The sequence below is a fragment of the Solanum verrucosum genome, unplaced genomic scaffold (assembly GCF_900185275.1).
Source record: "Solanum verrucosum unplaced genomic scaffold, falcon-dt-bn FXZP01001106.1, whole genome shotgun sequence".
In the NCBI taxonomy this organism is placed as follows: domain Eukaryota; kingdom Viridiplantae; phylum Streptophyta; class Magnoliopsida; order Solanales; family Solanaceae; genus Solanum; species Solanum verrucosum.
This window is the reverse complement of record NW_026019643.1, coordinates 431,457-449,642: the sequence shown is the minus strand read 5'-3', so window position 1 is coordinate 449,642 and position 18,186 is coordinate 431,457. Positions and strand designations below refer to the sequence as shown.

Genomic DNA, 18,186 nt, shown 5'->3' with positions numbered 1-18,186 from the left:
TAAGAATAAGTATCCAACGGCATGCATTGATGATCATTTTAACTAGTTATAAGGTGCCACAATCTTCTCTAAGATTGTTATGAAATCTGAATACCACTTAGCTGAAAATTAGGGCTCTAGACATCCCAAAAACATCGTTTAGTACTCGATATGAATATTATGAATTTCTAGTTATGTCCTTTGGACCAAGTTAATAAGTGTAATGTTTAAATAATATGCCTATAAAAACAGATAAAAGTTAACCATTTGAGAGTCTTATTAAATTATTCACAAGTCTTATCGGATTGACTAACCTTATTTTGTTCATAAGTTATAACAAGCAGGCCATATAATTGACAATGAAATGGAGGAAATACAAAAAGTTATAATCATTCTATAAAAAGAAAAAGTACTATTGTCAACAATGTCACGATAATATCAACAAAATGTCCAATTTAATCACAAATTTTTCATTGATCAATCAACCACAACTAGCTTTTGATATTCTTCACCAGAAATTGCTACTTCAATTAAATCTTCAGGATTAAAATCCCTTTCTTCAATGAACAACGTAAGCAAATTCTTCGAAAAACCACTCACAAGTGCAACTCCTTTCTGGTTTGCTTTCACTGGTGTAGCTCTTGAATTTCTCAAATTCCAAAACACAATCTCAGGTATACGATTTTCGTAACCATTCATCTTAAATTTCCTAACAATCGTCTCATAATCCGTTTCCCATGGGTTCGTCGAGGCTTGATCAAATTCCATGTCACTGAATACACACTTTTTTTATCATATCATCCTCTTTTAAACTACCTTCAACAACCACTTTTAGTATTAGATCAAACACCTTTTGAAAATCAGTATTCATTCCCCATTCCATTTTTCTCACAAACTCGACTTTAGAAATCAAACTCTCCCCTTCGACTATTTTAAGGGTCGGGTTGTTACTGAACGTTATAAGCTTTCCTTTCCATAGCTCTACACTCAACTTTGAAACGAGGACTCCTAATGCCACGGACACCTCCATTGGAGTACCTGTCATACTACCAGATACATCACAAATAGCAAGACAATTTTTCAACTTCTCCTTTTTCGACAAGTCATCTACTATTCTCTTCCAATGCAATTCAGCAACTTGACGTCCATCATCTGTGTCGTTTAGTGCTCCAATTATCTAATGAGGCAGCAATGCACCAGCAGCAATCTTAGCCTTCCCTTATTTCACTTTCTCAAGATACTCTTAAAATCTGTCCTCATCATATTTCATGAATTTTTCTTTGTACATCTTCATAGAAACTGATGCTACTCTATTGTAAGGTATCAAACCCCAATCATTTCTCCCTATAAAAACCTCTGGCAAGTCTAATGCAGCACGTAAAGGAACAAGAACTTGCTTCCTCAATCGATCCCTCACTCTATACACGTAATATGCATCTCCAATCCCTTCCTATTCACACAATTCTCTTGGAAAATGTAACATCTCGCAACTAGAAAGAAATTTAAAATCTTGAAATAGTAATTTTTGGAAAGTATAAGGAAATCTGAAAATTTTAAGTTAAAGTGAATTTTTGGTCAACTTCAAACGACCATAACTCCTAGCTCAGGATGCGTTAGGTGTAGTTCCAGATATGGTTGGAAATCTCTTAGAATGGTCTTTCCAACGCCACTAATTTTGCACGATTCTGAATTTGTATGAGTAAGTTATTCCCTTTGGAAGTTGGGTTGTTGGATTAAGGAACTAATCCGGGTTTTGGAAGGGTAAATTAGTCTTTTCCTTACCTAATTATTCTAATTCGTTTTTAGGAGTTAATTGGGGTAAAACAAAATTTTTGGTGTTTAGAAACGTTAAAGTTCACGCTAGGGATTGGAGAAAAGAGAAAGGAGGAGAAAAGAGAAGAGAAATCAAGAATCGCCAAGAAACGTTCGAGCTTTGCGTGTGGATTTCGTCGGGGGTGATCCCTAAAAGGTATGTAAGACTACATAGTGTAGGGTTAGTTCACCCACGCACCAAACATGATTTAATTCAGCGAATTTAAGTCTTTGAAAGTTTAGAAATTGAGTTATTGATGAACATTGTTGAAAGTTTTGTTGAATTCTTGTGGGTTGTGTTATTGAAGTTTCTTGATGATTTGATTCATGTTTACGGGTGTAATTTTGAGTTGAATCTATTGTATATTGAGGGAATTAATGATTCTAAGTGTTTGGGGGAAAGAACCATTGAAGTTTGGAGGGTTTAGAGGTGTAAAACGAGGAAGAAAAGTCGTAAAACACTTGGGGAAAGGGGTGGGGAATCGCGCCAGCCAGCGCGCCCCAAGGGTCTCTGATATTTACCCCTTGGGGCGATGCACCAACCAGAGCGCCCCAACATATTCACTGAAGTTTGAGGGATGGCGCCCCACGCCTTTCAGAGCGCCAGGGACGCCAGTTCTCCCCATTCGTTCCCCACCTTTTAGTACTTGTTCCCTAGCAATGTACCTATGTTTCTAAGTTGATTCCAACACTCTAAGGTACGTCTAAACATCATGACATCATTCATAAACATGAGATCATGAACCTTCAATCCATAATCCAATTCAAATAAAGTTAGAATCAAAGTCAAGAAATTAAGAATCAAGTCTAGAAGTTAAAAAGCAAGTCAAGCAAAGTTTTTAAAGTTTTCAAAAGTCATTAACAAACGTTTTAACTTTGTCTTAAGACTTAAGTTTCAAGTTAAGCAAAGAGTAAAGAGTTGAGTTCATTTCTCAAAAAGCTATAAGGGAACTAAGTATTCCCTAAAGAATTTATAAATGTTTTCACATTTGAGCAAGAAAAGGGAACATCGATTCCAAGTGAACTTTTAAGCTAAGTTTTGAGTAATTATCTCAAACCAAAGAAAGAAGTTGTTTTAAAAACATATGAGCTAAGTATATTTTTGGAAGTAGTATTGAGCACTGATATGGGGATGCGAGTTTATATTAACTCAAGTCTCCATAAACCATATAGCCATCATGGGTATTAATGGGTCATACTTTTTAGATGATCACATAAGTTAAGCTAGTGGATCCACTAAGTTAAGCGTTCTATATGACGGCATAGTATCAGACAGTTCTGGCAGCGTGGGCAAGACGATGTATCACCACTTAGGCTCATAGTGGTGGTTATCGGTTAGAGAATCTGCCACATAAACTATATTACTTTATTATATGAGTAAAGTTAGGTTTGTTATTGCATTTCTTTAACGAACTAAGTTGTTTTTACTATTTTACAAAGCTTTTCATATATTGTATGTATTTCATTGCTTTATTTTGAGTTAAGTATTCATGAGTTGAGAAGAGTCATGGTAAGTATTTCTTTCAGATTCCTTTCAATCCTAAGTTGTTTTTAGCATTCCAACTCGCATACTCGTACATTCAATGTACTGATGCCAGTTGGCCTGCATCGCCTTATGATGCAGACGTAGGTAACCAGGATCAGCATCCAGCGCCTCATTGATCCAGCTTGAGCACTCAGAGTTTGTGGTGAGCCTCCTTGCATTCGAAGGACTCCTTTATTTGTTTTCTAGTATAGTTCATTAGGATGTTGTAGGGTTTGTCCATCCATCTCAGTTGTTTTAGAGGCTTCATACACAGTCAGTTATTAGTTCTTTAGTCTTCTCATTTTATCTTGGGTTGCCATTTTGGCCAAGTTGAATGTTTAATTCTTTTAACATTCTAAGTTATATTATGAAACTATTTGAGTAAGTTCATTTGATCATTGTAATCATGCTTAGAGTCTTCCGCTGAGTTAAGTAAGTCAGGCCAAGCGTTCACTTGGGGCCAGCAATAGTTCTCGAGTGTCAGTCCCGCCTAGGGTGTAGACTCGGGGCGTGACAAACTTGGTATCAGAGCCTAGAGTTCAAGAGTCCTAAGGAGTCTATGAAGTTGTGTCTGTAGAGTCTTATTTATCTGTGTGAAAAGCGTCACATCTATAATTAAGAGGCTGCAACATTTAGGAAATTCCTCTTTTCTTTCATACTCATTTTGTGCGTTAGAGTTTTATCTCTAAAAAGTTTCCTTCTAATTCATGTTTGCGTGTGTTTTCAAATAATCATGCCTCCACGAAAAGCTGTCAGAGATCATCCTGCTAGGCGTAATATTGAGGAGCAAGAGTTACCAAATGCACCTGAAGTGCAACCTCAAGGGGAAGTCACTAATGTTGAGTTCAAAGAAGCAATTAGGATGGTGAGTCAAACAGTGACTAGCCAGGTTGGGCAGCAAGGAGGAGCTCGACAAAAAGTGGCATACACTTCAAGGATTCGTGAGTTCTTGAGGAAGAATCCTTCAAGCTTCACTGGTTCGAGCACTACTAAGGATCCATAGAGTTTTATTGAGAAACTGAAAAAGGTATTTGATGTTATGCATGTGGCAGTTACTGAGCGAGTTAAACTAGTTGCATATCAATTGCAGAATGTTGCTAGGACTTGGTTCAACCAGTGGAAAGGGGGTAGAGCTGAGGATGCACCTCTTGCGAGTTGGGATTGTTTTGAGGAAGCTTTCTTGGGTAGTTTCTTTCCCCGGGAATTGAAAGAGGCCAAGGTATGTGAGTTCCTCACAGTTAAGCAGGATTCTCTAAGTGTTCATGAGCATGGGTTGAATTTCACCCAACTATCCTATTATGCTCCGGAGATGGTTGCGGACATGAAGAGTAGAATGAGCTTGTTTGTTGTTGGGTTGTCTCGTCTGTCAAGTAAGGAAGGTAGGGCTATAATGCTTATTGGGGACTGGACATATCAAGGTTGATGGTTTATGTGTAGCAGGTTAAGGAAGAGAAGCTAAGGGACAGGGAAGAGTTCAAAAATAAGAAAGCTAAGACAGTGAATGAGTTTGGGCAGCAAAAAGGTAATGTGAACCGTTAGTCCTTTCAGCAAAAACAAAAGGCACTTGCTCCATCATCTGCTAGTGCACCTATACCCAGAAACAAAGGTGAGTATAATGGCCAGAATTCGCAGAACTTCAGAGCTAGACCCGCACAGTCTCAGGGTAGTGTGGCACAAGGAGGTAACTGGGCTCCTACATGTGCTAAGTATGGTAGAACCCACCCAAGTAAGTGTCGTGAGGGCCAGACAAGTTGCTTCAAGTGTGGACAAGAGGGTCACTTCTTGAAAGAGTGCCCAAAGAACAGGCAAGGTAGTGGAAATCAGGGCAATATGGCCCAATCTTCATCAATTGCTCCCCCAGACAGAGCTACAACTAGATGAGCTACTTCAGGTATGGGCAGAGGAACAAACCGCCTATATGCGATCACGAGTCACCAAGAGCAACAGAACTCTCCAGATGTTGTTACTGGTATGATCAAAGTCTTTGCTTTTGTTGTTTATGCTTTGCTAGACCCAGGAGTAAGTTTATCTTTTGTAACCCCTTATGTTGCAAATAAGTTTGATGTTCTTCCTGAGAAACTTTGTGAACCCTTTTATGTTTCTACACCTGTTGGTGAGTCTATTCTAACTGAGCGAGTTTATCGTGATTGTGTCATTTCCATCAATCATAAAGACACCATGGCTGATCTAGTTGAGTTAGACATGGTAGATTTAGATGTCATTCTAAGTATGGACTGGCTTCATGCCTGTGATGCATCAATAGATTATAGAACTTGAGTAGTCAAGTTTTAGATTCCTAATGAGCCACTCATAGAGTGGAGTAGTAGTTTAGCAGTGCCTATGGGTCGTTTCATTTCGTACCTTAAGGCGAGAAAGTTAGTTTCAAAGGGTTGTATCTATCACTTAGTCCGAGTTAATGACTCAAGTGTTGAAGTACCTCTCATTCAGTCAGTTCCTATAGTAAAAGAGTTTCCAGAAGTCTTTCCTGATGACCTACCCAAAGTCCCTCCTGAGAGAGAAATAGACTTCAGTATAGACATCATTCCAGATACTCGTCCAATCTCTATTCCGCCATATAGAATGGCACCAGCAGAGTTGAAAGAGTTAAAAGAGCAGTTGAAAAATCTCCTAGATAAGGGTTTCATTTGACCAAGTGTCTAACCTTGGGGCGCTCTGGTCTTAGTTGTGAGAAAGAAAGATGGTTCCCTTAGGATGTGTATAGACTACCGCCTGTTGAACAAGGTTACCATCAAGAATAAGTATCCTCTTTCGAGGATTGATGATCTTTTTGATCAGCTTCAGGGTGCTTCCTGTTTCTTGAAAATTGACCTCAGATCAGGTTACCATCAGTTGAAAGTAAGGGAATGTGACATTCCAAAGACAGCATTTAGGACCCGTTATGGTCATTATAAGTTTTTGGTCATGTCGTTCGGTCTAACTAATGCACCAGCAACATTCATGGACCTTATGAATAGAGTCTTCAAACCTTATTTAGATATGTTTTTTATCGTCTTCATTGATGACATACTAATCTATTCAAGGAATGAAGAGGATCATGCTAGCCATCTTAGAATAGTTCTTCAAACTTTGAAAGATAAGGAGTTGTATGCCAAATTCTCTAAGTGTGAGTTTTGGCTTGAGTCTGTGCCATTCTTGGGCCACATAGTTTCTGGTGATGGAATTAAAGTTGATACTCAGAAAATTGAGGCAGTGCAGAATTGGCCTAGACCCACATCTCCAACTGATATTAAGAGTTTCTTGGGTTTAGCTGGCTATTATAAAAGGTTTGTAGAGGGGCTCTCGTCTATTTCGTCTCCTTTGACCAAGTTGACTCAGAAGACAGTGCAATTTCAATGGTCTGAAGCTTGTGTGAAAAGCTTCCAGGAATTGAAAAAGAGGTTGACTACTACCCTAGTTTTGACCTTACCAGAAGGTACTCAAGGCTTTGTGGTGTATTGTGATGCATCTAGAGTTGGTCTGGGTTGTGTCTTAATGCAGCATGGCAAAGTTATAGCTTATGCCTCCAGACAGTTAAAATTTCATGAGAAGAATTATCCAACTCATGATCTAGAGTTGGCTGGTGTAGTTTTCACTTTGAAGATATGGCACCATTATTTGTATGGTATTCATGTGGATGTGTTCACTGATCACAAGGGCCTTCAATATGTGTTCACTCAGAAAGAGCTCAATCTCAGACAGAGAAGGTGGTTAGAGTGACTCAAGAACTATGACATGAGTATTCTTTACCACCCAGGTAAGGCTAATGTTGTTGTTGATGCCTTAAGCAGGTTGTCTATGGGTAGTACCGCCCATGTTGAGGAAGAAAAGAGAGAGTTAGCAAAAGATATGCATAGACTTGCATGCCTGGGAGTCAGACTTATGGATTCCACAGAAGGAGGAGTAGTGGCGATGAATGGGGTTGAATCATCATTAGTGTCAGAAGTAAAAGGCAAGCAAGACCAAGACCCTATTTTGCTTGAATTGAAGGCAAATGTTCATAAGCAAAAAGTATTAGCTTTTGAACAAAGGGGAGATGGCGTACTGAGATATCAAGGTAAATTGTGTGTACCAATGGTGGATGGACACCAAGAGAGGATCATGGAAGAAACTCATAGCTCCAGATATTCCATTCATACGGGTTCCACCAAGATGTATCGTGATTTGAAAGAAGTTTATTGGTGGAATAGTATGAAGAAGGGCATTGCAGAATTTGTTGCTAAGTGTCAAAATTGCCAACAAGTTAAAGTAGAGCACCAAAGGCCCGGTGGGTTGGCTCAGAATATAGAACTTCTGGAATGGAAGTGAGAGATGATTAATATGGACTTCATCACAAGGTTACCAAGGTCTAGTAGGCAGCATGATTCTATTTGGGTGATTGTCGATAGAATGACAAAATCAGCCCACTTTTTGCCAGTAAAGACTACCTACTCAGCAGAAGATTATGTTAAGCTTTATATTCAAGAGGTGGTTAGACTTCAAGGGGTTCCAGTCTCCATTATTTCAGATATGGGGTTCCGGTCTCCATTATTTCAGATATGGGGTTTCGGTCTCCATTATTTCATATACGGGTGCACAATTTACTGCACAGTTCTGGAAATCTTTTCAAAAGGGTTTGGGTTCAAAGGTGAACTTGAGTACTGCTTTTCACCCTCAGACTGATGGGCAAGCAGAGCACACTATTCAGACCTTAGAGGATATGTTGAGGGCTTGTGTGTTTGATTTCAAGGGAAATTGAGATGATCACCTACCTCTTATTGAGTTTGCTTATAACAACAGTTACCACTCTAGCATCCAAATGGCTCTTTATGAAGCTCTTTATGAGAGAAGATGCAGATCTCCTATTGGGTGGTTTGAAGTTGGTAAAGCAGGGTTGATAGGACCAGATTTACTTCACCAAGATAAGGAGAAGGTGAAAGTGATTAAAGCAAGGTTGAAAACGGCACAGAGTCGTCAAAAATCCTACACTGATGTTAGGAGAAGGGCATTAGAGTTCGAAGTAGATGATTGGCTATATTTGAAAGTTTCACCCATGAAAGGTGTTATGAGGTTTGGTAAGAAGAGGAAGCTTAGTCCCCGTTATATTGGACCTTATCGCATAGCCAAGAGGATTGGCAATGTAGCTTATCAGTTGGAGCTACCACAGGAATTAGCAGCGGTTCATCCGATATTTCACATCTCCATGTTGAAGAAGTGCATGGGCGATCCTTCATTGATCATACCAACTGAAAATATTGGAATCAAGGATAGCTTATCCTATGAGGAGATCCCTGTCCAGATTCTAGATCGCCAAGTTCGCAAGTTGAGAACAAAAGAGGTAGTATCAGTCAAGGTCCTTTGGAGGAACCAATTTGTTGAAGAACCTACTTAGGAAGTTGAAGAGGACATGAAGAAGATATATCCACATCTTTTTGAATCCAAAGAAAGTGCAGATCAAGGTACTAATTTTCTTCTTAGTGCTCTCTAAATTTTGAATGAGCATGTTGTTTGTTTGCATATGCTTGTTGGGTGTTTGAGTTTGATGTTACACCCTAAACCTAGTAAGAATAATCTCATTCGAGGACGAATGTTCCCAAGGGGGAGATATTGTAACTTCTCGCAACTAGAAAGAACTAGAAAGAAATTTAAAATCTGGAAATAGTCATTTTTGGAAAGTATAAGGAAATCTAAAAATTTTAAGTAAGTTAAAGTGAGTTTTTGGTCAACTTCAAACGACCATAACTCCTAGCTCAAGATGAGTTAGGTGTAGTTCCAGATATGGTTGGAAATCTCTTAGAATGGTCTTTCCAACGCCGCCAAGTTTGCGCGATTCCGAATTCGTATGAGTAAGTTATGCCTTTTGGAAGTTGGGCTGTTGGATTAAGGAAAGTCTAATCTGGGTTTTGGAAGGGTAAATTAGTCTTTTCCTTACCTAATTATTCTAATCGTTTTTAGGAGTTAATTGGGGTAAAACAAGATTTTTGGTCAGTTTAGAAAAGTTAGATTTCACGCTAGGGCTTGGAGAAAAGAGAAAAGAGGAGAAAGAGAAAGAGAAATCAAGAATCGCCACGTTCGAGCTTTGCGTGTGGATTTTGTCGGGGGTGATCCCTACAAGGTATGTGAGACTACATAGTGTTGGGTTAGTTCACACATGCACCAAACATGATTTAATTCAGCGAATTTAAGTCTTTGAAAGTTTAGAAATTGAGTTATTGATGAACATTGTTGAAAGTTTCGTTGAATTCTTGTGGGTTGTGTTGTTGAAGTTTCTTGATGATTTGATTCATGTTTCTAGGTGTAATTTCGAGTTGAATCCATTGTATATTGAGGGTATTAATGATTCTAAGTGTATGGGGAAAGAACCATTGATGTTTAGAGGGTTTAAAGGTGAAAAACGAGCAAGAAAAGTCGTCAAACACCTAGGGAAAGGGGTGGGGAGTCGCGCCAGCGGGTCTCTGACATTTACCCCTTGGGGCGATGCGCCAGCCAGAGTGCCCCAACATGTTCTCTGAAGTTTGAGGGTTGGCGCCCCACGCCTCTCAGAGCGCCAGGAACGCCAGTTCTCCCCATTCGTTCCCCACCTTTTAGTACTTGTTCCCTAGCAATGTACCTATATTTCTAAGTTGATTCCAACACTCCAAGGTACATCTAAACATCATGACATCATTCATAAACATGAGATCATGAACCTTGAATCCATAATTCAATTCAAGGAAAGTTAGGATCAAAGTCAAGAAGTTAAGAGTCAAGTCTAGAAGTTAAGAAGCAAGTCAAGCAAAGTTTTTAAAGTTTTCAAAAGTCTTTAACAAACGTTTTAACTTTGTTTTAAGACTTAAATTTCAAGTTACGTAAAGAGTAAAGAGTTGAGTTCATTTCTCAAAAATCTATAAGGGAACTAAGTATTCCCCAAAGAGTTTATAAATGTTTTCACATTTGAGCAAGAAAAGGGAACATCGATTCCAAGTGAACTTTTAAGCTAAGTTTTGAGTAATTATCTCAAACCAAAGAAAGAAGTTTTTTTAAAAACATATGAGCTAAGTATATTTTTGGGAGTAGTATTGAGCACTAATATGGGGATGCAAGTTTATATTAACTCAAGTCTCCATAAACCATGTAGCATCATGGGTATTAATGGGTCATACTTTTTAGATGATCACATAAGTTAAGCTAGTGGATCCACTAAGTTAAGTGTTCTATATGACGGCAAAGTATAGGACAGTTCTGGCAGCGTGGACAAGACGATGTATCACCACTTAGGCTCATAATGGTGGTTATCGGTTAGAGAATCTCCTAAAGAAACTATATTACTTTATTATATGAGTAAAGTTGGGTTTGTTATTGCATTTCTTTAACAAACTAAGTTGCTTTTACTATTTTACAAAGCTTTTCATATATTGCATGTATTTCATTACTTTATTTTGAGTTAAGTGTTCATGAGTTGAGAAGAGCCAAGGTAAGTATTTCTTTCAGATTCCTTTCAAGCCTAAGTTGTGGTTAGCATTCCAATTCGCATACTCGTACATTCAATGTTCTGATGCTAGCTGGCCTGCATCGTCTTCTGATGCAAACGTAGGTAATTAACCAGGATCAGCATCAAGTGCCTCGTTGATCCAGCTTGAGCACTCGGAGTCTGTGGTGAGCCTCCTTGCATTCGGAGGACTCTTTTATTTGCTTTCTCGTTTAGTTCATTAGGATGTTGTGGGGTTTGTCCCAACATCCATCTCAGTTGTTTTAGAGGCTTCATAGACAGTCAGTTATTAGTTCTTTAGTCTTCTCATTTTATCTTATGTTAAGACTTGGGTTGTCATTTTGGCCAAGTTGAATGTTTAATTCTTTTAACATTCTAAGTTATATTATAAAGCTATTTGAGTAAGTTCATTTGATCATTGTAACCATGCTTACAGTCTTCCACTGAGTTAAGTAAGCCAGGCCAAGGGTTCGCTTGGGGCCAGCAATGGTTCTCAAGTGCCAGTCCCGCCTAGGGTGTAGACTCGAGGCGTGACAAAAACAGCTTCTTAGCTATTGTTTCACATAAAAGTGTCCTCTTATTGAAAGAGGAATCTAAAGATGGACACCATTTAGCAGTGGATCTTTCACTGTCAAATATTCAGTCTTTAATCCTTCATCCAAATGATGAAGAAAAAAAATCATAGCCTTCGCTTTGTCCTGATGAGATGTTGCATTACCTTCAGTAATGGTGGTACCAAGACCTTTAGCGTCTAGGTGAATTTCAGCATCAAGTACCCATGATAAATAATTTTTGCCAGAAATATCAAGTGCCACGAACTCCAATTTTGACAATTTGACATGATGAAAAACTATCATAAAAATAGTCAAATTAGATTAAAATAATAAACTTTTAACCATTGAAAGTTAAGAATATCATACGTAGTATTCTTTAATAAGAAATTTTATTTCCATTAATAATAAAATTTACTACCATCTTATATTATTTAGAGAACATATAAACTGAAAATATTCTAATGTATACTTGTGCTTAGAATATGAAAATAAAAATAGTTATATCACCGAAACATACCTTATAAGAGACTTTGTGATGATAACGTGTTATAAAATATTTGACTTAACAAAACTAAAGAAAAAAGGAAGAACAATAGAGAGTGTATTTGAACATAAACAAAGAGACAGTGAAATTGCTGTGTGTTTTGTTATATAAATTCGATTCCTATTTATAGGCCAAGGGCATGTGGCAAAGTGTGGCTTGCCAAGTTAAACACACTTTGGCATGAGTGAAACATTTCTACCATGCTAACTCCACATGGCATCCACAATTTTACAACAATACCCCATTAATGGGCCAAGAATTTGCATAAAAATTGTACTTTTGCCTCCATGATAAGATTAATTTTCCATTTCTCATTTCTACACAACACAAGAACCTCAAAACTCAAAAGTTGAGTTCCCTTTTGTCTAAAATATTGTTTTCAAATTCAAAAAGTAGTATTCCTCATTCTAATAAGCCAATGGACTATAGGAATTGTGGGTGTTGTTCAGCCCCTGACCCACCCAAGAGTCGTTAAACTATGTTTTTAAAAATGGACTAAAGGAATAAGAAGTTGTATGATGGCATTAAGGTCATAACTCATAAATAATACTCTATATGTTTTAATTCATGTGACATTATTTGACTTCACAAGATGTGTAAGACAAAGGGAAGACTTTTGAAATTTATGGTCTAAAACTAACCTTAAATATTTGTGTGACTATAAATCATTTTATTAAGTATAGAAGAAAACTTTAAAGTTGAATTGTTTCTAATTATAGAAAGATGTTATTCTTCTTAGGAAAGACTAAAAAATAGTGTCACTTAAGTTGAAACATAAAAGTATAAGAGTATAACACATGTATGTCAAATTACTGAATTTCATACAAACATTTAAAAAAAATCCCAATCCCTAAAACTTCTCACCTTGAGACTTTTAGGGACTTCAAGCCAATATTTTTTTGCTACTTATGGAATATATGAATAGATGTTTAGACACATTGAAGAAGAAGCTAAAATTCAATTACCACCCAGATGATAGAAACTAGGAAACACATATTCACTAGAGGTATTATGGTTCTCTAAGTAGCTATTCAACTACTTAGGGACAAGTTTTACCTTTTTCTGTAATGCTTCTGGCGTCAAAGCTAATTTGGTGAAAACTTAAGTCTACAAGTTGTTATAAGCTTTGAACCAACAAAAGGAGAAATTATGGTTCACTTGGGTCCACACATACTACATCAAGGATAAACTACTTTATTAGGCATATATCACTATCATATATACTAACCTTATCTTTATTTTTAAATGATTTCATATATTACCATTTTTAATATTTTATACCATGTATTATTGAAGATATCATCATATATGCATATTTTTTAAAATTATTATCTGCATAATTAAATCATCCTCAATTCAAGCTTTCATGTTAATCGATTCTTTCTCTCTCTCAATAGTTAGATACTTATCAACTTTAAGGGTGTTATCAATACTTCCGTCAGTTATCAAACCAATAGAAAATAAATAAAGTTGTCCCACTCTCTACCGTCTCTAGTGGTTTCTCTTTCCGCCATGAATTTGCCAATATTGGAAATTTATTTGTTATTAGAGAACATTCGAATTTTTCCACATGTAAACAACCTTTCGATTTGTGACACTTTTAATTGTCCCCCCCACCAATCTTTAAACGCGTGTATATATATATATATAAAAGGAGTAAAATTTCAGGTCCGTTTCAGTTGAGGTTAATGTGTATAGTGTAAAGGAGGTGACATATTTTATGTAGTTAACTTAACTAATTAATAGGCACGTTCAAAAGATTTTTATACAATTTGAATTGAAAGTGTCTAATATGAACAAATTAACATGTGTAGGATGACAATGGGGCGGGGCGGATGTGGGGTGGAGTGGATTTAAGGCTATGCAGGGTGGGGCAGGGTGGGTTGAAGTGGGTTTTTAAAAAAAAATTAATGTGGGGCGGGGTAGGTTGCGAGTATATGTGATTTTATGTGGGTTCAAAGGTAATTTAAATTAATTTCTTTAAAGCTACTAAAATGATCAAGATAGTAAATGAAAATAGTTCAATAATAAAATAATTCAATTTCTTACATGTTTCCTAATTGACCTCTTAAAAATAATTTTTTAAGTCACTATCCTATTGAATTAATACAACTTAATGAAAAAATAATTTATTTGTATGAATTTTAATTTTAGTATCAAACTTAACTAGAAAAAAAAAATATTATAAAAATTATGTGGGGCGGGTTCATGCGGAGCGGATCTATGTGGGGTGGGGTGAGACGGGTTGAAAATGAAAAAGGTTAATATGCAGGGCGGGTTAAAAATTTTGTGGGTTAAGCTCAACTCGCCCCACCCCGCCCCACACCGCCTCATTGTCATCCCTAAACATATGCTCAGATACTCAATACCGTAGTTCAAATGTCTAAAAGATATTCATTGACAAAGTTAAAAGATTATCAATTTATTTAATCATTTATATTTCACATAAAAAAAAAATACTAAGTTTAGATGAACATGCTTCCTTGTAGCCACCCGACCTCAAATTAATGTCCTATATAAAGTCCTCCTTGCAAGTAACATTCTTCAAACCAACTACCATATTTCTCTCTATTGCATAGCTTATACTAGAAACCACACAATAATTAGTTAAGTGACCAAAAAAAAGGAAGGATCAATATGTCTTGTAGAGATATTGAACCACTTATTGTTGCAAGAGTGATTGGAGAAGTAGTTGATAGTTTCAATCCAAGTGTGAAAATGAATGTGATATATAATGGAAGCAAACAGGTGTTTAATGGTCATGAACTCATGCCTCCTATCATTGTTTCCAAGCCTCGTGTGGAGATTGGTGGTGAAGACATGAGATCTGCTTATACACTCGTATGTATTTTCTCAGTTTCAATTTGCTTGTCATACTTTTTTTTTTTTAAGTAAGTTTTGAAAAATTTTATTACTTTCTTAAATTTAATATCCACTAGTACTATTTTCCCAATGAAATTTCTCATTGAAATTATTCAGTGACAATTCCAACAAATATTTTGATCGAATTTGTGAGTAAAGTATTTTCACACGAAATATATTAGGAAGCTTTTCAGTATTATATTTCAACGAAAATCTATTTTTCATCATGTGTTATTTCAGTGAGTTGAGTTAAAAAAAAAAAAAAATATATATATATATATATATATCATATTTTATAACATAAATTTCTCATTGATTCGTATTACCATACTCTGTCTCATTTTCAGATTATCTATTTTTTTTTAAAAAAAAATCTCTTAATTGTAAATTTCTAACTACTATGTTGTTGTCTTTCTTTTGTTTGGAAAAGATCATGACTGATCCAGATGTTCCAGGTCCTAGTGATCCTTACTTAAGGGAACACCTCCACTGGTAATTAATTTCTCCCGGTTTCTTTTCAATTGTCATGTTACGTTTTTTTTAGAAGTTAATTTGACTAATTTTTAAAGTTACATTATATTATAATAATTCGATATTTTAAGCTAAAAATTTTAATATTCAAAATCTATAAGGAAAATATTATAAATTGCAATTTCTTTTTGCATTATCAATATGATAACACCATCTAGTAATTAATTAATGTACAATTTGCATGGGCTTTAAATTTGGTTTTGCTTTTGCAGGATTGTGACAGATATTCCTGGTTCAACTGATGCTTCTTTTGGTAATAACCAAATTAAGTTGACTATTTCGTTATCATTTTATTTACTTAATTATATCTTCAAGACTACACGTAGTAATACATCAAATTCATACAGGAAAAGAGATAGTGAGCTACGATAGTCCAAAACCAGTGATCGGGATTCATCGATACGTGTTCGTATTATATAGGCAAAATAGAGGAAGACAAACAGTGAAACCACCAGTAACAAGAGATCATTTCAACACTCGAAAATTTGCAGCAGAAAATGAATTCGGTTCCCCTGTTGCTGCTGTCTACTTTAATGCCCAAAGAGAAACTGCTGCTAGAAGAAGATGAACCAACAATCCATCTACATCAACAAATAAAAATAGAAGTATGTATAATAATATACGCAGAATTTTTCGTAAGTAATGTTACTCCTGACTTGTGATCATGGATCATGTTGATTCAGGGGCAGTGCTGGAACATAATGTTGGACGATCTCCATTTTCATATGGTAACTGAAGTCAAACAGGAGCAAACCAGGTATAATAACAATCAAAGTCGTAGGTGGGTATTCAAATAAAGGGGAGTACTTTGTCCTATTATATAATTTATAGGATAGACTAGTTTGATGTATTATTATAAAATTTAAATTTTTATAATACATGTATGATTTTCAGTACCTATATTAATAGTTCTTGAATTACTTATATCGCAATTCACGAATTAATTTACGGAGAGTCAAAACTAAACTCTTATATTCCCTTTATTTCAATTTATGTGACATATTTCAATTTTTGAGAGTCAAATAATTTAAATTTGATTAAAAATTTGCGTATGAATTTTTTAATTTTTTTGAAATGAAATCTATATATATATATATATATATATATGTATGTGTGTGTGGAAACTATGTAAAAAAGTACTATAAATCGCAAAATTGACAATCCAGAATATTTATAAAATATATGAAAAATTTACAATCAAAAATAGACTTGTTTGAATTCCGATATCTAGTTCATGAATTAGGTGGGGTTTGGATCATAGGCCCATCGATCGGTGCACCCGGTTAAAAAAATAAGATTCAATCGTTGGGCCAATGGGACTATTTTTGCCAAAAAAAAAAAAAAAAATAGTGGCTAGACCAACGAAAAAATCTGATATATTGGACTCAAAATATCCCAAACTAATATAAAAAAAAAATTAACCCCCATGTTTAAAAATTATGTTTTAACCTACAAATATATTTCGGACATTTCATCATATTTCTTACAACAATCTCCTTATTTTCTCTTAATTTGTCTTTTAAAGTCTTAATTTTCTAGCAATTTCTTATTATTTTTGCAATTAATAACATCAGGTAAAAGTTTTCAACTTTCAAGTGTTCAATTCATCAATTTACGAATATTAAATTATTCTTTTATCTCCAAAAATTTGATATATTTGTTTACTTTTATTTAGTATATTAATTCTTAAATATCTAATTATATTAATTTTGTACTTATAATTTTATTAATTTAATTTTCATAATGGATAAAATAAGGAAAGTAAGTAAAAATATTAAAAATTTGTGTCCCAAAGATAAATAGTAATAAGAAAAAAAAATTTGATTTTGATAAAGATAGTATAAGTACTAGATTTTATTTTGTATGTCTCCAATACCATCTAGTAAAATAAGAGACATAGGTGTAGGTGTACATGATATGAATTATTTGAAGACCCCAAAAACTTACGCTATAAAGGAAGAACATGAAGTTGATGTAGACATAGATAATAATAATAATAATAATGAAAAGATACATCCTCTAATCTCGTCATTACTCGTACTCAATCTCAAACTCATAATCTTCCTCTACTATCTTAAAAACATGAGAAAACTAATAATTTGTGAAATTATTTTACTTAAATAGAAAGAATCGACATAGTTTAATGCAATATTTGTCTGAATAAGTATCAACATAAGATTGGGGGACGAATCAATTAATTAGACATTTGAATAATAACGACAACGTAGGGGTGTACAAAACTGAACCAAACCGCAAATCGAGTCAACCCGGAAAAAAAACTCGACTAGTGATTTGGTTTGACTTGGTTTGGTTTTGGAAAAAAAAACCGACTATATTTGGGTTGGTTTGGTTTTAACTTAAAAAAACCAACCCGAGACCAAACCAACCCGAATTTATATATATAATTTTAAAATTTTATTTTATACATAAAAATGTTTACTTTGATATAATTTTTAAATATTTCTTATACTTTTCCATAGTTTTTATCTTTTAATATATTATTTCAAGTTTGAAACTTAAAATTATGAATGGGCCAATAAAGATTATAGTCCACATATGTTGGTAATTATAATAAAGCTTAAATCAAAATCAAATTAATATTAATGCAAAAATAAAATCAATTCACCACTAAGAATGACAATAATATTGAATATTTGTTCTTTAGTTTTACATTGGTTTAGACAATTAAAATACATAATCTAATTTTAATTTTCTTTAATATTTAGTCATGTAACTAATACTTATTAAACTTAATTTTAGCATTATTTAATACTTTTAAATTATGATCATTTTCATTATGACTTGTTAATTTGCAATATTTGTTTTACGCGATTTCATTATTATTATTTTTGTTGGATATTTTAGTGTCATTAATCATATCATATTGTGTTATATTTTTAAGAAACATCTTAGATAGTTGTATTTTGGTAGGACT

General features: G+C 34.9%; 2 protein-coding genes across 2 annotated transcripts in view; both read left to right on the top strand.

Annotated features, from left to right (window-relative positions):
• The window catches only part of LOC125826298 (uncharacterized), a 445,897-nt gene that overhangs the window by 237,024 nt on the left and 190,687 nt on the right, over positions 1–18,186 (top strand). The window lies entirely within an intron of this gene.
• On the top strand, positions 14,473–15,819 carry LOC125827413 (CEN-like protein 1). The gene is made up of 4 exons (XM_049506760.1): positions 14,473–14,699; positions 15,151–15,212; positions 15,464–15,504; positions 15,599–15,819. The coding sequence occupies exons 1-4, from the start codon at positions 14,496–14,498 to the stop codon at positions 15,817–15,819; spliced, it is 528 nt and encodes a 175-aa protein (XP_049362717.1). The 5' UTR covers positions 14,473–14,495.

Bases quoted from the DNA above. Each gene is read 5' to 3' on its own strand.
- LOC125827413 (XM_049506760.1), top strand. From the start codon at position 14,496: ATGTCTTGTAGAGATATTGAACCACTTATTGTTGCAAGAGTGATTGGA. The intron at 14,700-15,150 runs GTATGTATTTTC...TGTTTGGAAAAG, and splicing joins TGAGATCTGCTTATACACTC to ATCATGACTGATCCAGATGT. The intron at 15,213-15,463 runs GTAATTAATTTC...TTGCTTTTGCAG, and splicing joins TTAAGGGAACACCTCCACTG to GATTGTGACAGATATTCCTG.